This window comes from Eptatretus burgeri, chromosome 4 (assembly GCF_056783735.1).
Source record: "Eptatretus burgeri isolate ZD-2024b chromosome 4, Ebu_testis_v1, whole genome shotgun sequence".
Lineage (NCBI taxonomy): Eukaryota > Metazoa > Chordata > Myxini > Myxiniformes > Myxinidae > Eptatretus > Eptatretus burgeri.
This window is the reverse complement of record NC_140964.1, coordinates 138,256,652-138,276,016: the sequence shown is the minus strand read 5'-3', so window position 1 is coordinate 138,276,016 and position 19,365 is coordinate 138,256,652. Positions and strand designations below refer to the sequence as shown.

The 19,365-nt window shown below is 40.0% G+C and overlaps 1 protein-coding gene across 1 annotated transcript; it reads left to right on the top strand.

The window, feature by feature from the left end:
- Nucleotides 1-256: 256 nt before the first annotated feature.
- LOC147029219 (uncharacterized) lies at nt 257-18,579 on the top strand. Its single transcript, XM_085876463.1, has 2 exons — nt 257-16,942; nt 18,537-18,579. Exon 1 carries the CDS (start codon nt 2,180-2,182, stop codon nt 3,005-3,007), a length of 828 nt encoding a protein of 275 aa, XP_085732589.1. The 5' UTR covers nt 257-2,179; the 3' UTR covers nt 3,008-16,942; nt 18,537-18,579.
- The last annotated feature ends 786 nt before the right edge of the window (nt 18,580-19,365 follow it).

Genomic DNA, 19,365 nt, shown 5'->3' with positions numbered 1-19,365 from the left:
ATCCACAATTATTTTTCTCATAATAGGAAACCAATATGATTTGTTGATGTTTTATATTTCATCACCTCAAGTTAATTTTTATTTAATATTTTAATCAAATCTCTATTTGTGGGTTTTTTAATATCAGTAATATATATATATATATATATATATATATATATATATATATATATATATATATATATATATATATATATATATATATATATATGAATATGAATGACAATTCTCAACATCCACTCTCAACTCTAGTTTCGCCCACACGCGCCTCTCTTATCCCACTCCCTCATTTGGCAGGAGAACGCTATACGCCCATATTTGGAGCCAAGCCAGAGCACAATGCTTGTGCCCATATTTGGGGCGAAGTCAGCACACCAACGTCCAGAGAAAACCTGCCAAGCACACTGGATCCTGCCCACGTAGGTGCCAACACGCACGTGTGCAATGGTGCCGGTGGATGATGATGGTGGAAGGAAGCGAAGGCAGGTGTCGTCGTTGTGAAGTTTAAAATGTAAAAATCCTAACTGTTAAATAACTCAGAGCACGTACAATTAAACATAGGACGGGACCCTAACCAGAAACATAAACTTACCGATATAGCTGATCTATAGGACCTGGCTGTTGTGTGCAGTAAGCTTCCAAATCCGCAACAATACCACCTCATCTTCCTGTTGTTAAATCGGTTTGAATTCCTCGACTTTGTATAATTATCCAATTTCCTTCCTTCCTTTGTCATACAAACTATTTCTTCACCATAATATGATTCCCTATTCCCGAAATCGTGTATTTGTTTTGTTAATTGTGCTTCCACATATCTCCTGAGTCGAGGATAAATGGGGAAAAAGGGGAAAACTTTCTGACACTCTGCCAAAAATAGGAGACTGATTTTCTCCTCCTCCCATACAAGCAAATGTAAAATAGGAGAGTGATTTCCTCCCTCTCCCATACAAGCAAATGTAAAATTGAGACTTGCTGATTAAAACACTTCTTTCCTTTTCCTTTTATATTTTCATTCCATTCAAAGAGCGAACCAATAAATTAATTTTCCGATTACATTCATCACCATAAAGTATATTCACGAAGATTACTTTGGAACTTGGTTCATGTGTCTTTGTTGAGCAGAGATGAAATGATAAATGTCTCTCAATGCTCTTGTTTGACCACCTCCTGAGCCACAGGTCATTTTGAGATTTGCAGTAAATTGTTTTTCCACTGTTCAATTGTGAACCATCAAAGTTTTCAGTCCATTCAAGGATATTAATTTTTTTAATTTGCATCCTCCAACTAATTTGTTTTTTTATCTACTTTTATCCCCATTATTTCTTCAAGAAGACTTCTTTGATATTTCTCACATTTTTTATGTTTCCCATTTAAATAGCAAGGCTGATTACATCTCCACTCTTTGGCTTGGTTATTGCTTGATTCTATCGTTTATAAATCAAGCCTGGTGTTGGCGTAGTGGTTCGGGTGGCTGGCTTGGGATCCAAAGGTTCTGAGTTCGATCCCCGTTGGCTGCTGAATGACTCGGCCTGTCTTCCTTCTGAGGTTGGCGAAATGAGTACCAGTGTCCTGGTCCTGGTGTATGCCCCAGTTAGAATAGGTGTGTGTCTGTGTGTCTCGGAAGAGGTGACCAGGGTTGGTGTCATGAAGGGCATCGACCATAAAACATTGCCTCAAGAAAAGCAGGGGAAAAAACATCATTTATATATCAGTAAAAATTCCCAACCTTGTATCTTAACACTTATAATCATAAGGGAGACTATTGATTCCATTCTTTAAAACATCTCTTTTGTATATAATTGATGTTTATAACTTCTTGTTGTATTCATTTTTCTGTACTCTTCCTTCCTTCTTCAAGGTTAAACAATTGTAATCATGTTTAAAGTTTATTGTTTTCTTTTATTCCCTTTCGCTTCTTATCACACCTTTCAATGTTATTACACTGAACAACAAATTTCAAAATTTTTTTTACTGGAGATGTGTAAAGTGATTAAGACTAATTTGGGTACGCTGATTTCAAAAATCATAACCGTTTTGCTGTATCACGTCAGGATTTTCAGGAACAGAAATATTCCCATTGCCTCGAAGTCAGGATTTCAATGAAATTTACATATGTCTTTAACATGTCTATTTCGTACAATTGTTGTTAACTTGTTATATTTCTTTCTTTCAGATAAAGATGAGTAGGCGTTCCTGTAACAATCATCCTGACAACTTCTGTTATGTCTGTGGTCGGTATACCAAAAAAGATCAACAGCGAAGTATATCTACAGCAGTGAAAATGAAGGCCGCCTACTTTCACTACTTCGGGTGTAAGGTGGGGGACCAAGAACAGAGCTGGGCACCACGCATCTGCTGCACAAGCTGTCACACAACCTTGACTCAGTGGTTGGTGGGCAAGCGCGCGAGCATGCCATTTGCGGTGCCCATGATATGGCGTGAGCCGCAGAATCATCATGATGATTGTTATTTCTGCTGCACAAGCATCGCCGGCTTCAACAAGAAGAATAAAGGTCACATCAAGTACGCTGACTGCGTCTCTGCTCGTAAACCTGTGCCTCATGATGACGAGAACCCCGTTCCAACACCTCCAGCTGATCAGAACATAGCTGTAAGCAGTGGTGAAGAGGATGGTGATGATGAACCTTTTGAACCCGACACTCAAGAATCACACCTTCTGAACCAGGGAGACTTAAATGATCATGTAAGAGATCTCTCGCTGTCAAAGGCGAAGGCAGAGCTGCTTGGATCAACGCTGCAGCAGTGGAATCTACTTGAACCTAACACCAAGATATCCTTGTTCAGAGCACGTCACAGAGACATGGCTGAGTTCTTTGAGATGGAAGACACGATGACATTCTGCAGTGACATCAACGGTCTGTTGAAAGAACTTGGGTGTGATCACGATCCTGCAGACTGGCGCCTCTTCATCGACTCGGGGAAGAACAGCTTGAAGGCTGTTTTGCTCCACACTGGCTCACGCGTTCGGCATGACAGAGACCTATGAGACTATGCGGCAGCTGCTTGATTCCATCAAGTACAATGACTTCAACTGGCACATCTGCGGAGACTTGAAAGTGGTGGCGCTGTTGTTAGGGCTGCAGTCAGGCTACACGAAATACATGTGCTTCCTTTGTCTCTGGGATAGCAGAGACGACAAGAATCACTGGACGAAGAAAGATTGGGAAGAGCGAAAAGAGCATGTACCTGGTCGACACAACGTGAAGCATGTCGCCCTTGTCGACCCAGCCAAGTTTTCCTTCCACCACTCCACATAAAGCTCGGCTTGATGAAAAGTTTTGTACGGGCAATGCATCTGAATGGGCGTGGGTTTTTATATGGGCCTCAAGGAAAAGTTTGGCAACACCTTGTCGGAGGCCAAGATCAAGGCTGGTGTCTTTGTTGGACCGCAAATCCGACAGATTATGAAGGACGAAACTTTTCCGACAACTCTAAACCCCAAAGAGCTGGCAGCGTGGAGGAGCTTCAAAGCTGTGACGGACAACTTCTTGGGGAACGAGAGCGCGGACAACTATGAAGAAATAGTGCAGCAGCTGCTGGAGTCCTTCAGGAAACTTGGCTCCAGGATGTCCCTGAAAATCCATTTCCTACACCAGCACCTGAACTTCTTCCCTGACAACTTGGGAGCAGTCTCGGACGAGCACGGCGAGCGATTCCACCAAGAGATTTCACTCATGGAGACGCGTTACAAAGGGCGGCACAACCCGAACATGATGGGCGATTTCTGCTGGTTCCTGCATCGTGAAACTGACACAGAGCAGCACAAACGCAAAGCCAAATGCCTAAAGCATTTTTAATTACATTCTAGTGGAGTTTTTCTGTAATTTCTATAATTTTGAAGCATTCATGATGAAATAAATGAATAAATGAATTTTTGTAAATTTCATTGAAATCCTGACTTCTAGGCAATGGGAATATTTCTGTTCCTGAAAATCCTGACGTGATACAGCAAAACGGTTATGATTTTTGAAATCAGCGTACCCAAATTAGTCTAAATCACTTTACACATCTCCAGTAAAAAAATTTTGTTGTTCAGTGTTATCAATATACGTAAAAGCACAAGACTTTGATCTCAAACCCACAAATTCACTCATGACCTTTCCACCCAACTCATCCTTAAACTTACCAATAACCTTTTTATTCTTTCATGAAAACAACATACTATCAGACTTTTCACTACTTGTATCAATCATATCCTCACATACATCACTTGTCTTAATTTTGAATATAAAACTATCTGGATCCATACACAACAATGACACATTATCCTTGTACTTTGATTTTAAATTATTATAGTAATAGTCATACATTAACGACTGACAGGTCAAGAATTGATGTTCCTATAAAAATGGGTTTATCCATTTCAATACTCGATACTTTTTTTCAAATGAATAGCACAAAAGTTCTCTGAAAACACATCCGCTCACTCAAAACTTGGTCTGTTAATTAACTTTGAAGGCTGTTTCCAAGATGTGGCAAGTCTTGTGTTTTGTCGATTCTGAACATTTTCCATCATCTTTCCAAATACAGCATTATTCATTAATTTATAAAAGTCCTCAAAATCAGTTTTTGCTTCTGTTCTCCTTTTTTTTGTATTAAAATCAATATACTACTTTAATCAACGACTTTGTTTAAATTTCAAAATTCGATAATTGATTTTTCTCGCTCTCAAGTTCCTTTGATGCAAAATATAACTTTCTTTATCATTTTATGCAGTCAGCAGTTTTTCTGAAGATTTACCCGTTATATTAAATGACTGTTGGTAATCACTGAACCATTCTTTTCTTGGACTTTCTTTATCGGAGGCATAGGGTAGGTCTTTATGTTTGTAATGAAGTTCTTCTGGATATTTTAAATCGACCTCAAAATAATATCCAACTTCAGCTTCATCCAATTCTTTTTTGAGAGGAGATAATGTCCTGTAAAATGTTTTCATAATGTTTTTCTTTAACCCATTTAAGTTTTCCATAAGGTAAAGATTGAGACATGGCACACCCACACAAATTGTTCGCATCATAATACATCAGGTAAGATTTGTCCTCATTCTTATTATAATGAGGAAGACATTTGTTATTTGCTTTAGCATATCTCTTGGAACATGCTTGAGATATTCCTCCTCTTTTTAGCCTTCTATATCACTGATTAATTCCAAATTCTGTTTTGTCATTTTTAACACAGCACTCCAAGCCAAACCCGGGGCTGTGTAATAGTGAACGGGGTCTAATCCATAAGAATTTTTACTCTGACAGACTGGTCAAAAAGTTTCAAACGCATCACCCAGTAATAATACATCAGTTTTAAGACACAAATCATGATATTCTCCAAGATTCTTTATATTAAACTTCTCCTAAACCTTTTTCACTTGTGTATAATCTCTATTGGAAATATGAGTTTTATTCAACTTGCCATGGAAACTTTCCCTTGAAGGAAGTTGTGTTTCTTCAAACTTCTCAAATTAATCCATATTGTCATACAGAAATATTCCCTTCTATGATAAGAGATCAGTCTCTTCTTGATTTGAGAAATGTGACTTGAGATTCGGTAAGTTTTTAATATTTGATGCTAAGTTAGATAATGAACTTGCATGTGTCAAGAAATCTGATATGGGTTATGGGGATGTATGAATTGTTGTTGTGAATGAGATGTATTTTTGAACTGTTAAGAATGGCAGAAATATCTCCAGATGTCTTTGAAAGTTCATTTATAAATAGATGTGTGTCGTAGTGAGCGTTGTGAAGAAAGACAGGAATAAAGTTTGGAAGCTTGTAATTAAGATTCCAACGGGAATGAGCTGGACCTCTTTATTTATCAGTAAGATGACGGTGATCCCGAACCTTGATGTCTCCCTCAATTTTCTCCTCGCAAATATGACAGACACTGTTCTTTATAAATTCCTTTTTCTCTCCCTTTGTTAATGACATTGGTTTATAGTTTTTAACCATTATTTCTCTCTGTCTTAGTCTTTTTCCAATTGTCTAACAAACTCCTCTGAGGTATCTTCTCTTTGAGAAAGTTCTAAATTCTTGTATTCATCACCAACAGATGATTTCATATAAAAACAGACATCACAAGGAGTATGTTTTTGATATTTATTTGGATTTGGAGAAACGGTATCCATCTTTTCAAGGATTCTTTCAAAATCAGCATATATCACAAATGGATGTTTGATAGATTTGTTAAAAATCTTTGAATGATATGTTTGAACCTGCTTTTGGTCAATTGATTATGGTTATGATCACTGCAATATTTTGAATGTTGATTTAATCGTTCTTTTGTGTGAAAGGAGTTGTGACATCTCTTACAAGGATACTTCTTACATTTTCTCTTGGAAAGTTGTGATTTGGTTAATCTTGTGAAATTTTTGATGAAAGCATAATGTGATTTTTCCTTTTGTATACTTTGTCGAGGCTTGTGTGAGAGCTAACACACAATGCACATCAAGGGAGGCATGAGACAAGAGGGGAGGGAGTGGGAAGGACAAAACGGTGGGGGGGACAGACATTCGGAGATCTGTGGAAGGGAGAGGGATGGGGAATAGAAGATGGACATTACAGGGACTTTCAGGAAGGAAAGCAGGGAAGTCGAGCACCATCCTTAGAAGTAAAGTGGGAGAAGGTCAATGTGTGCTTCATCATTTTTATAGTTTGAAATTTTTAATATCTGAACTTTGTTGGTATCCATTAATCCATATGCATTAACAGATAGATAGATTATTCATTTTCTCAAATTTCGGAATATCTCTCAATGACATTGGAAACTTTAAATCTTTAACATTTAATGTATTCTCGTATTTCTTATAATGTTCAACCCTTTCAGGATTCCATTGTGGAGGATGTAAGTGAGCAAGAACAGACCATAGAAAACATTTATTATCTTTGTTTTGAATATTAACAACTGCTTTCTTGAGTTTTATCTCTTTTGGTAAATCAATATAAGAAGCTTGAAGAGGATCTGATTTTAAGATGTATGTATCCAAAAAGATTATTTTTGTAATGGTAAATCCGCGACCTACTACAGTGTTATCAACATCTTGTTCTTGGGTCTGGAGTTCATTGCACACATCACATCTTACAAAATCCTGAAATGATGAGATAAAGTGAGGGTTTGTCCTCATAAGGAGTCGTTTCATCTTGTCTTACCATATTCAATTTTACTCCCATATAAAACTTAAAAGTTTTCATTTCACTTAATGTGTTTTTGTGGGTAAACAAAGTATTGAAACTATATCAGTGGAGGATAAATGGGGTTTCTAAGACATCCATTCAAATGAATGGGGAAAAGGGGAAAAACCCAAAACAGGAGACTGATTCCTCCCCATCCCATACAAACAAATGTAAAATTGAGACTGTCTCAAGGCCTAAAAGGTCAAATGATAAATTGAGACTTGCTGATTAAAGCACTTTTTTTCCTTTTATATTGTAATGAATTTGGGAATTCGATTGCACACAACATTCAGGTTTCTTAAGTCAGCTGTGTCGATAAGTGCATGTTCCTAGATAGCTCACCTTCCATTGTTTAAATGTTCAGAAATCGATTTGATGCGCTGCGGATCGATTTCATAGTTGGGGAGCGAACAATGGAGACGTCCCTCCCCCTCTTCTGTGAAGAGGAAGAAGAACCCTGCCGTGACGTCAACTCCCTCCCACCCGTGGTTGAGTGGGGGATGGATCACGAGGACATGAGTTACGGCGGGGGTGGAGAAGGATGAGATCCTTTGTTTGTTCTTGAGTAGTAGTAAGCTTTTTGCTTCGGCAGAGTAGTCGCTCAGCAGACCTTCGGGTCCTGTTTGGTTTGGGTTAGGGTTGAGGCCTTCGGAAGCTTTTTGCTTCTGCAGAGGAGTTGTTCAGCAGAGCTTTGGGTCCTGCTTGGCTCGGGAGAGCTTTTTGGAGAGCTGCTTTGTTTTGGAAGAAAGATGAGCCGGCTGCTCGGCTCGAGCTGCGAATGGTGGCTTATTCTTCTTGGTTTGTGGAGCTTTGTTGTCCATTTTGGTTCCTGGCTTGGTGCGACTCATCGACCTCTTCTTGGAGGTGGTTCCTCGGGGAAGCGACGCATCGATGGGAAGGATTGGCGCCTCGTCTCACCAGCACGTGATGAGAAGTGCAGGAGGAGTCTCGGGAGCTCGGGAAGGATCGCGGCTCACAGCGATTGGATCCAGCTCGCCCTCGTTGGAGCCCGGGTCCGAACAACTTGAAGATCACATGAGGTGGAGAGGTTCGAGATAGGCTCTGGGTTTCAGCTCACCTGTCCTCCGAGCTGGAGCTCGTAATTGAATGCCTCAGCCACCATTACTTGGGTGTGTCTGTCTGTGTGTGTGCGTGTGTCCGTGGGCCCGTCTAATAAGTAGGAAATTGTAAAGTGCTTTGTGTGCTGTAAATGTTTGCATTGCATTTCGTAAAGTCGGTATAGTTCTGCTCTTTCGTGCTTCCCTCGTTCCCCATTATTATTAATAAATACCCCAATTGTTAAATGTTTTCAGCTCGTTGCGTAGATTCTTTCATCGACTGAGCATTTTGTGTGTTGGGAGTGAAAGAGCCGTTGGTTTGCCATAAAAGGGGGACATTTGGACCGACGGTTCTCGGCGATTTGTTCCGTCGAGGGTGGAATACCCCGGTAGTTGGATCACGTGGGTATTTAGGTACATTGTAGATTGGCAATCGACCCTACTCCATGTGATCTGCCCATTGGCGTATTTTGGTTCTTGTACAAGGACCCGTCGACTCTGACTTATCCCGGCGGCGATCTATATTCCGGGCGATCAGTCGGGCCGACTCGAATTGCGGCTCCGTTCAGAGCGGCCGGGACCCCGGCACCGTAACATTTGGTGTTCAGGAGTGCGATTTGGCCCCCTCCGTAGCAAAATTCATGGAGTCTGATCAGGGGTATACGGAGCAACCCCCACTCCCCCGTGTCTCCAAATTACGAGCGTTATAATTTTATTCCCAGCACGCAAAATGTCCAGCCAAGGCGAGCTGAGCCAGGTGTGGGTAGTGAGGTGGATGTAGAGTTAATAGAATCCATGACCTGGAATGGTTCGTTTTATTATAATCGCACCACGGATTGTCGTCAGTGGGAGCGGCCTGTGCAGGAACTTTACCGGCAACCAAAAACTCAGTCTTAAAATGGTGGCGCGGCCGCACCTCAGCGTGGCACGAGGCGTCAGCGGGCCACTATTAATAGCGCTACGAACCGCACGGCGGAAGCGCTTCCGCCCACGGGGGCATGGCGATAACGCGTACATGGGTGAACTTCATGAACGAGTGTCGTATGCCTTGGGGCAGCGAAAGTGTGGTGATAAATATGTCGAGGAATTGCATTCGTTTGCCATTAAATTGGACGAAATATGGCGGCGTGCAGACGAGGTTCAGGACGATTGTGTTCATGGGGAGTCACAACAATTGGACGAGGCACAGGACGATTGTGTTCATGGGGAGTCACAACAATTGGACGAGGCACAGGAGCGAGTTTTGGGGCTGGAGGAGGAATTGGCCAGCCCAGTCGAGGAACTGCATAGGGAAACTATGGAAGTAGATCGGTTGCGTGGGTTTTTGTTACAAAAGGCGAGCGAACTGAATGAGAGAAAGGAGGAGGAGGAGCAAATTAGTAATTCTTGAGATGGGAAGAACTTGGAGGAAGAATGGGGAACAAAGCTGGAAAAAGGGAAATGTGAACACTATTTGGAATTTAAACATCTGAAGGAAGAGGTAAGATCAGGCAATCAGGACAGAGAGCCTTGAACTGAAGATAAAAAGAGGACAGGAACATCTGGAGGAAAGGACGGAAGAATTGTTGGGGAAGTCAAGATAGTTCGAAAAACTACAGGAAGAAATGAGGGAGAACTTGGAAGAAGCGGATCGGAAACAAAAAGAACATGAATCGAAAATTGACCAACTAATGGAAGAAATGAGGAAAGTGGAGTTAAGTCCCCATGAATTGGAAAAAGAGAAGAGCAAACTGAATGAAAGAATAGTGGAAGAGCAAATTAGTAATTCCTGGGATGGAGAGAACTTGGAAGAAGAATGGAAAACAAAGCTGGAAAGGGAAAAAAACGGGAACACGATGTGGAATCGAGACAACTGAAGGAAGAGGTAAGAACAGGCAATCAGAAAAGAGAGCCTGGAAGAGAAGATAAAAAGAGAACAGGAATGGCTGGAATTCGGTAAGAAATTGCAGGAAATAGAGATCAATAAAGTGAAGAAAATGATGAGATTGCAGAATGAGAGAGACAGTGGAAAAAGAAACAAAAGGAACACAAATTGGAAATTAACCAACTAAAGGATATGAGCAAGAGAATGGATGAAATGAGGAAGGAAGAATGTGAGAGGTGTGGAGATGAGGACTGAATTAGATAAAAAAAGCTTCTGAGTTACAGAAACACCAAAACAAAGAGACGGGATTACAAAACGAGCTGAGGATGTTGAGAGAGGAAAGAATGAGAACCGAGAATGAAACGTTAAGGAACCACACTGCAGACCGAACAGTTAGAAGCCAAAGCAAGGTTGGAGTGTGAGAGGAATTAGAAAAAAAAGCTTCTGAGCTACGGAAACACCAAAGCAGAGAGAGGGAATTACAAAACGATCTGAGGATGTTGAGAGAGGAAAGAAAGAGAATGGAGAGTGAAATGTTAAGGAACCACAAAGCAGATCGAACAGTTAGAAACAAGATTAAAGAATGAGATGCAAGAAAGAGTAATGAGGGAAACAATGAGATTGGAGAAGGAAGACCAAAAGGAAAGACAAGAATAACCGAAAATGAAAGCAAGGTTGAAGTACGCAGAGTTAATGAAAGAACAACGAACGAAACAGGAAAAGGACATCAACCAATTGAAAGAAATGATGAGATTGGAGAATGAAGAACATGAGACTGTGGGGTAGAAAACAAAAACGATATGAATTTGAAATTAATCAACTTGAGGAGAGAGAGCAAAGATGGAGTCCACAGAGATGGAAAAGATAATGAACAACTAAAGTGGCTCAGAGGAAGAACGACTCAAATGGGAAGGAAAATGGAGCCAGGAAGAAAGGGAAATGATAAAAGAGGTGACTGAGGTAAAACAAGTGGAGGAGAAACTACAGGTAATTGACGAGCACACACAGGTAGGGGTAGTGGAGGACAATGGAGGTGAGCTTGAGGAATGTGTTGGGACCCGATGCAAGCAGCAGGATAGCCTCCTTCAGGAACGAGGGGAGGGACTGTGCCCCCTTGAGGTGGATCGTGATGAGAGTCTGGTCGAGTCTTGCGAGGTAGAGGGAGAGAGTGCTGTGAATGGGTGCACTTGAGGTAGTGCAAATCCCCAGCGTGTGTGGTTACGAATGTGGGGAAATGCGTGCTGGAAAACATGCATTGTGTGAGTGAAACTCTGTGTGTAAGTGTTGTGTGTGAAAGCGATTCCCCGTGTATGGAAGAAGCACTATGCGTGAGTGAAAAGGTGTAAGGGAGAAGCGCTGTGTGTGAGGTTGCGGTATGAAAGAGAAATGGTGGTTGGTATGCAAGAGGGCACAACCGCGTGTCTGAGTGTTATGGTGGAGTGTGTGAGCATCGGGGCACGTGAGAGTGCGACAAAGACCGAGTAGCGGCCGTAGCTGTTTTGGGAACCGTGCCGGCTTTACACGGCAGCGAGTGCGAGGTTTGGGCTGTGCTTCGCACGAGACCGCCGCGTGCGCGTCTGCGCGAGTAAAATCTGGTCTGGAAACTCACACTGTGCACGTTAGCCGATCCCACGGACAGACCGAAGGAAGGCTGGATATGAATTTTGACCGGATGGGTTCTCCACGCGAGCGTGTTTGTAAAGCTCTGACGAGCAGAGCACATGTGTTCGCGTGGGGAACCCCTTGAAACGTGGGGCTTGCTTTGAGATGCACAGAGTGACGTCATGGCTGCACGTGTGGTTGGAATCCGGCAGGAGGGGATCAAATCCCTGCCGGATGGTACCGTCCGAAAAGGGACAAGGTGTGTGAACAGCGGCCATGATGTCATGGGAAAAGAGCGTGGCTGTGAATTGCCATGCTGGTGTGCAGGTTGCGAACTGCTGCACTGGTGGTGTGCATTATGGAAAAAAAAAGTTGAGAAAAGCAAGCTTCGCTTCGGTTGAACAGGATTCCCAGGCAAGGGGTGGAAGACCCCATTGTTTGGGCACAGGAAGAACTAGTTAGGGGGATGGGTTTGCTTCGTTAGACCTTCGGCTTCATGGGGACATGGCTTGTTCTTCATGGAGCCTGTGGAATGGATTAGTTGGAGGGATTTTAGTTCAGATTTAGAAAATGGGAATTTTTTTATTTATTTCGGAGACATGGACAGACGTTGCTTAGCTACATGGAGTTAAAAGGATGTGCAGTAGTTTAAGGGACGACAAGGGAGCACGAGTTGGGAAGGATGGCAGTATAGAGTGTTGGTGTGAAATAGAAAGTGTGGGACAGTGGGCCCAAGTGTGTGAGTGGAGCGAATGTAGTATGCATGGTGCGATGACTGATTGGGGGGGGGGGAGGAGTGATTCCCACCCAAGAGACCCTGGGGTCACTTTAATGTTAGTTAGTGGGTAGTTCAACTTGCTAAAAGGAGGTCGTTTTGTTGTTGTTGTTGTTGTTGTTGAGAGAAGGCAGGAAACCCGTTTAGAGGGGTGCAAGAGTTCATGGACCGGTTGGGAGCGTGGCTGTGGAAAGGTGAGTTTTGTTTTGTGGGCATCCCAGGCACCGGACTCGTGGGCCAGAGTTGGCCAAGGGGCCGGGATAGAGTTGTGGGCACAGGCGACCCGTCGGAAATGGGACCCGTAGTGCCAGAATGCCATGGGGGCAGTGTCATGGGCACGGGCGACCCTCTGAAAGTGACCCGGGGCATCAACATGCCATGTGGGCATCGGAGGGGGGTGGGGGCAATGCCAGAGAGGGCAACCCTTTGCGTTTATAGGGAGCAGTTAGGCTTGGAGGCATTGAAGATTGGCAATCAACCCTACCCCCACGTGATCTGCCCATTGGCGTATTTTGGTTCTTGTACAAGGACCCGTCGACTCGGATTTATCCGGGCGGTGATCTATATTCCGGGCGATCAGTCAGGCCGACTTGACTTGCGGCTCCATTCAGAGCGGTCGGTTGGTGGCTGACACCAGCACCGCAACAATATTTTCATTCCATTCAGAGTGATCCAATGAATATTTGTTCATGCTCTACTTTTGGGAATAAATTAATTTTCTTATTGCATTCATCACTAAGGTTATTTTAGAACTTGGTTCCAATGTCTTTGTTGAGTAGAAATGATAAACTTCTCTCAATGCTCTTGTTTGACCACCTCCTGAGCTGCATATTTTGAGATTGCAGTAAATTTTTTCCATTGTTCAGTTGATAACCATAAGTTTTCAGTCCATTCAAGGATATTAATTTTTTTTTCTTTACATCCTCTAACTTATTTCTTCACTAAGACTTATTTGATATTTCTCACATTCTTTGTTTCCCATTTAAATTCAAAGGCTGATTATATCTCCACTCTTTGGTTTTGTTATTGCTTGGTTATATTATTTATAAATCAAAAACAAAACAGGTAATACTCTTTTATGTTAGCCTTTCAACAGATATTTAGTAAAAGCAAAAGAAAACTGAGGACTGATGAGGGTACAGTTTTATAACGAGGCATTTATGAATTTTCTAAAAAAAAATAACAGCATTACCTTATACAGCGCCTTTAATGAAGGAAAAGTGGTTGTTATTGAGTGTTTTTATCGCACTTTAAAAGAGAGACTATATATATTAAAAAAAAAAAATTCACTCAACTCTGTTCTCAACAATGGTCATCTTTTATTCAGGATATTGTAGACAAGTATAATCATACGGCTTGCATGTCAACAAATACCAAACCATCAGAAACATTTACAAAATTAGAATATGAAAAAGAGATTAATGTCAGAAAGCCTAAGTTCAAAGTTGGTGATATCGTAAGAATACATAGGTGGAAATCTCATTTTGAAAAAGGTTACATGAAACGATGGACAAATGAGCTTTTTGAAATCATTGATGTGATAGATACAGTTCTTTGGACTAAGAAGGTATATGATTTAAAGGGGGAAGAGATTTTAGGTTTATTTTATTCACAGGAATTATAAAAGATGAAAATTGATTTAATTTTTTGACTCTGCCCACATTAAACCACATTCATCATATGTGCATAATTAGTGATGAGTTAATTTTAAAAATTGCTCCACCAATATTGCCTATAAACAACCTCCACCCACCCACCTGGAGAGGAGAGTGGAGGTTGGTGGTGGGTTGTTGGAGGAGTGTACCTACCCCCCCCACCCCCTTTATTGTTTTCTTGGAATTCAAAATCAGATAATTTTAAGGAAAGCATTTATAATTGAACAAAATCTTCTTTTGCAGCAGTCTGATGGTTTGTTTTTGAAACTTGATCAACATGTTCTGTTCACAACAAAGAGTGAAGAAGAATTATGGTGTTCTAAGATAACTGCATGATGTGATTAAAACAATAAATATAACATTTACCTCCAGAAGATAGTCATTTAAACTGGAACAAGTTGGAAATGAATCACCCCATGTAATTTCAACATTTTCCCATTCAAGGTTGTGAAATTCATTCTTTTCACAGCTCATGCATGATTCAGTTTTAATTCTGAAAATAAAAAAACAGGTATTCAAAAATTACCACCTGCCAAATAAAAGGTTGTGTGGAAGAAGAACAGAAAGAGACAAAGTGTTAATTCCATGTTAGATTACGTGAGAGCAATTATTTCCAGTCGACAATGGTATCATTCAGTTGATTTCGAAACGAATAAATCTCCAAGAAAGTTGTTCATTTTTATCCACTCATGTAAATCAGATAATTCATTCTCCACATCTGTTGAAAAAAAAAGACGCACAATAATTATTGGTTGTATCGTGATTTAATTCTGTTTTCAATAATAAATTGCGTTGGGAATCTCACCTCATCTTGTGAAAATGATTGATCCGTAAGATTGTCGTAATAAAACATGCTCAGCACACAGCTTGGTTTAAATAAGCAAGTTGATGATGTAATGGGAGATTTCACAACAATTTTTTCCAGGATGTGTTTCCCCATGGGAAATGACTTTGTTTGGGTGAGACAGCTTGGGAGATGTTTTCAAGCAGTCTGACTCATTTTAAAATGAAAATGCTTTAAATTATTTTGATGCAACTTGTGTTTAAAAGCTGTTTTTAACTGAACTTTGTTCTGTTAGTGTTGTTTCACGATCAGACACGGACACTTAATACTTCCTAATTTTAAGCAGCACGACTTCTAAAAATACATCCCCATTTTATGAAACTCACCCAAACAGCCCTTTCTTTTGTGCTTGAAGAGATAAGTGAATATAACAGGAAAATTAATTTATTACCTGGAGTAGAACATGAACAAATATTCATTGGATCACTCTTTGAATGGAATGAAATTATAAAAGGAAGGAAGTACTTTAATTAGTAAGTCTCAGTTTAACATTTGCTCAATGGGGCAGAGATCAGTCTCAATTTTACACTTGTTTGTATGGGAGGGGGAGGAATCAGTCTCCTGTTTTGGGCTTTTCCAGCATTGATTGAGTTTTTACCTTTATCCCTGTTCATTTGAATGGATGCCTTGGAAACCCTATTAATCCTCTACTCACATAATTGAAGATGGTCCAGGGTCTTGAAAGTGAAACGATCTTATTTTTATATGTCCTTTAAATGCCCCATCAGTGTTTTCAATGAAAAATTTAGCTTCCCTTTCTTCATTGTTGTGTCATTTGAAGTCGTTTAATATAATTTTTTCATATATCACAATGTTTTGTTTCTTGGTCAAGTGGAGATATTTGTCTGAAAAGATTGAATGTGGTTTTTTTTTTATAACATTTATATTCGTGATTACAACGTATTGCGATGTTTGCATTCACCATATTTATATATAATAAAACTTTCTTGATGGAAATTGTTTAATTCATAGGTGAATCTGTGCTTAAAACCATTTTATTCTCCAACTTTTTTCACTTCATAAATATAATGTATCAAGACAAAAGATGTAAAATTGAATAAAGATGAATAATATGAGTTCTTCAATTTCTTTCAGTGGAAGGGCTTTTAGTATATCTGGAAGAACATCAATTAAAGTATTTCCAACAAAAGTTTCTCCTCTCCTTCTGGTAATACATTCAAAACTAGAAAAACCTTATGGATGAAAGAACATATAAATGCCAGGAAATGTAATCTTAGTTTAGTGCAATCATTGTGGATGCTTACATCTCAGTGTTTTGAACTGCATAGTACAATGTTAATAAAATTATCTGATTTAATGTACTTTCTGTTGTGGACAGTGAATTAATTGTGGCTTTCATTTGAGTCACAGGATTTACATCGAGTTGGTTAAAACAGTTAACAACAATTGGTGCCTGAAACTGGATGTACTAAATTCCTGGAGGCAGTCTTGAGCATGGGAAGCGGAGAGCGTTTGTCTTTTCTCGGGCGGTGGGCAATGTACTTTGAACAAAAGAAAGTATGTCAGTTAATTTTATTGAAAGGCCTGAATAGATATCGGGGATCTCTGCATGGGGAGTTTGAGTCCCACCTTGCTGTGTGGTTGCTTTATTACAGTGCTGGCCAGCATTTATTGAAGTGCATACCCTTGTATTTGTGATGTTGGTTTGAAAGATTGGAAATAGTGATGAGATTGTGTATATTGAGGCAACCTGCCCCAGGCCATGGAGAGGGACATGTGTAAGACTTTGCAAATTGCCTTTTCCTGAGAAAAGTTCTATAGGGAAATGAGGAGCCAGAGGAGTACTAAAAGAGGAGATGGGAGTGCAGAGAGGGCTCCTCTTGGTGACAAGTTTGGAGTGCAGGCCTGGTCCAGAAAGGCTGTGTTCAGCTCCCAGTCTCTGGAGGTGTGCAAGCAATATAATCGAACAGCGTCATGCTGAGACTGAGTTCCGACCCAGGTAAATAGATAAGTGTTATGAATGTTTGTTTGTTCATTGTACTCACTGGAAGTTTGCTTGCTGTGAAATTGTTGCATGGACTTGTGAATGCAATGCAATGTGATTGGAAAGGTTGAATTTTGTGTTAAGAATGCAAGTTGATTGTTCCAACCTGGAACTATTGTATCTGATCTGCATGTGGTGCTGAGAGCCTGAAAAAAAGACTTCCACCCTGTAGTACTGCAGCATAGCATAGCAAATCAATTGCTCAAAGTTGTGTATTTTTTTGCACCAATTTTAGTGCTTTTATGGAAATTTGAACAATTGATCTGAAATATCAGACTATGCTGCTGGACTACTGTGACTAAAATATTAGCCATGCTGCTCTTGTTTAATTACTCCTGTGAAATTAATGTAAGAATGTTCAACTTTGCTTTAAATTATAACAAGAAGTGAATACTTTGGTATTGTGTGGCTGGGGGTAGTAAAAGTCTAGGTTAAGAATGATGAAACAATTTTGCAGTTATAAAATTTAAATGTTGACAGTGAATTGGCATGCATGACAGGAAGAGTTGTGATGTTGGATAAATTTCTATTTATCGCCCTCAGATCAAAGTGTGACAGTGTGATGTCATAACCTTGCACACACCTATGTTTCAATGATGAACAAGCGATGCATGTGATTTTCACACTTTTTACTGGATCGGTTGTCAAATACATAAACATGGAGGTTGTGTATGGTAACTGTTAATTACTTTCAGACTCAGCTCATTTAAAAAAAAAAAAAAACTCATTGAATGAACCATCATGTTTCTTTTCATCATACAAGTGATGATTGGTTATTAATAACTTGTCAACCACTGTACCTATGGACCTTGTTGATCTGTGCATTGAGGACAGGGAAAAGTCACTGAGAATTTAATTAAGATAATATTGAATTGATTGGCAGATTGGTCAACATTACAAATTAGGAACTGCAAGGCAAAACAGCATGGTATTTACATAACCATAATGCAGAATGACTGGAAGAGTGGTGAGACCAACAGCAATTGTCCCATGTATTGTAACTAATTGAAGTAAAATACCTCTACAATTTGTAGAAAGACAAACAAGAATTATATTGTTGAAAAGAGTGCGATGATGCAACAAGCCAATGTAAATATTACCTGTCATCTGTCTTCTGATGATGTGATACTTCTTGTATGTTTACATAAGCAAGTTGAGGTATTTCTAAAACTGACTTGACCATTTTTTCATCAGTATGGAAGTGCTAAGTGAGCTGGAAATAAATAAATAAAGGCAGTTTCTCAGGAACTGCTTGTGAATGAAACTGAATTGTTTAGCAGATATGAATGTTAAAATGGTAACTGCAAAATCAAAACAAGAGCTAACTTTCATAGTTATGGTGCAGGTATTGAATGTTTTGCATGTAAATACAATTGAGATTTCTGTATATTTTAGCATGTCATTTATGGGAAAAAAAAAGGGATAAAATATTGATATAACATATAATGCAAGTTATTCTTCTGAAAGAACCTGCCAGTGTTGTTGAAATACATGAGCCCCTGATGTTTATGGATTGGCATGTTTAACCTTGATTTTGTTTGTTTTGGAGTGTTGAGAGCAGTTCAACCATGAAATGTATGATTTACTGAACTGGACAGACAAAAGAAAAACCCATGAAGGAGAAGGTTGGACAAGTCAAACCCTTGTCGTCATCATATGGTGCCAGGCAGGCCTGGAGGAAGGTCCTCAGCCACACTCACAAATTGCTACTCTGCAAAAAAAAAAAAAACCGTGAACTTGCTTCAATGCACAATTGAGGCCCTGAAGGTCCACATGGTGAGTCCTCTGCAACATGTATTCAATGGTGTGGGGGTTTGTGCAGCCATTGCAGCTGCATTTAATGTGCATAGCTCACTTGGTGAATCAAACTGCTGCTATGAGCCCCCAAACTTGTTTACCTGTCAAGATCTACCTTGTGACTTTGAGGAGCATGTCTTTTTGATTTGCCATGAATTAAATGAATACTTGAAATGAGCACTGGCTGCCATTGTTATTTGAACTTGTGTAACATTTTTTTTCTCCTCCAGGAATGGGGTGATCATATGTAATAATGTCCATGTACTTTATTAATTTAATTTTTACAGAAGTTGAATTGGTTGTCAGTTATGTTTCCCTTTACCCAAAATGTTGAAAAAAAAAGAATGTCTTGCTCTGGAACAAAGTGACCTGGTTGATAATGCTGCAACTGTTGCCATGATTACATCATTAGCTTTTCACTTCTTAGACATGTATTGGAGTTATTTTGCCGAAGAACATTTCAATGCCAGGAAATGTCATCTTTGTCTTGTGGATGCTTTCATCTCTTTGTTAATAAAATTATTGGATTTAATGTACTTTCATTTGAGTAACATTATTCTTTCAAAACTAAAAAATGTTCA

Excerpts from the sequence above, each read along its gene's own strand:
- LOC147029219 (XM_085876463.1), top strand. The coding sequence starts at position 2,180 with ATGAGTAGGCGTTCCTGTAACAATCATCCTGACAACTTCTGTTATGTC.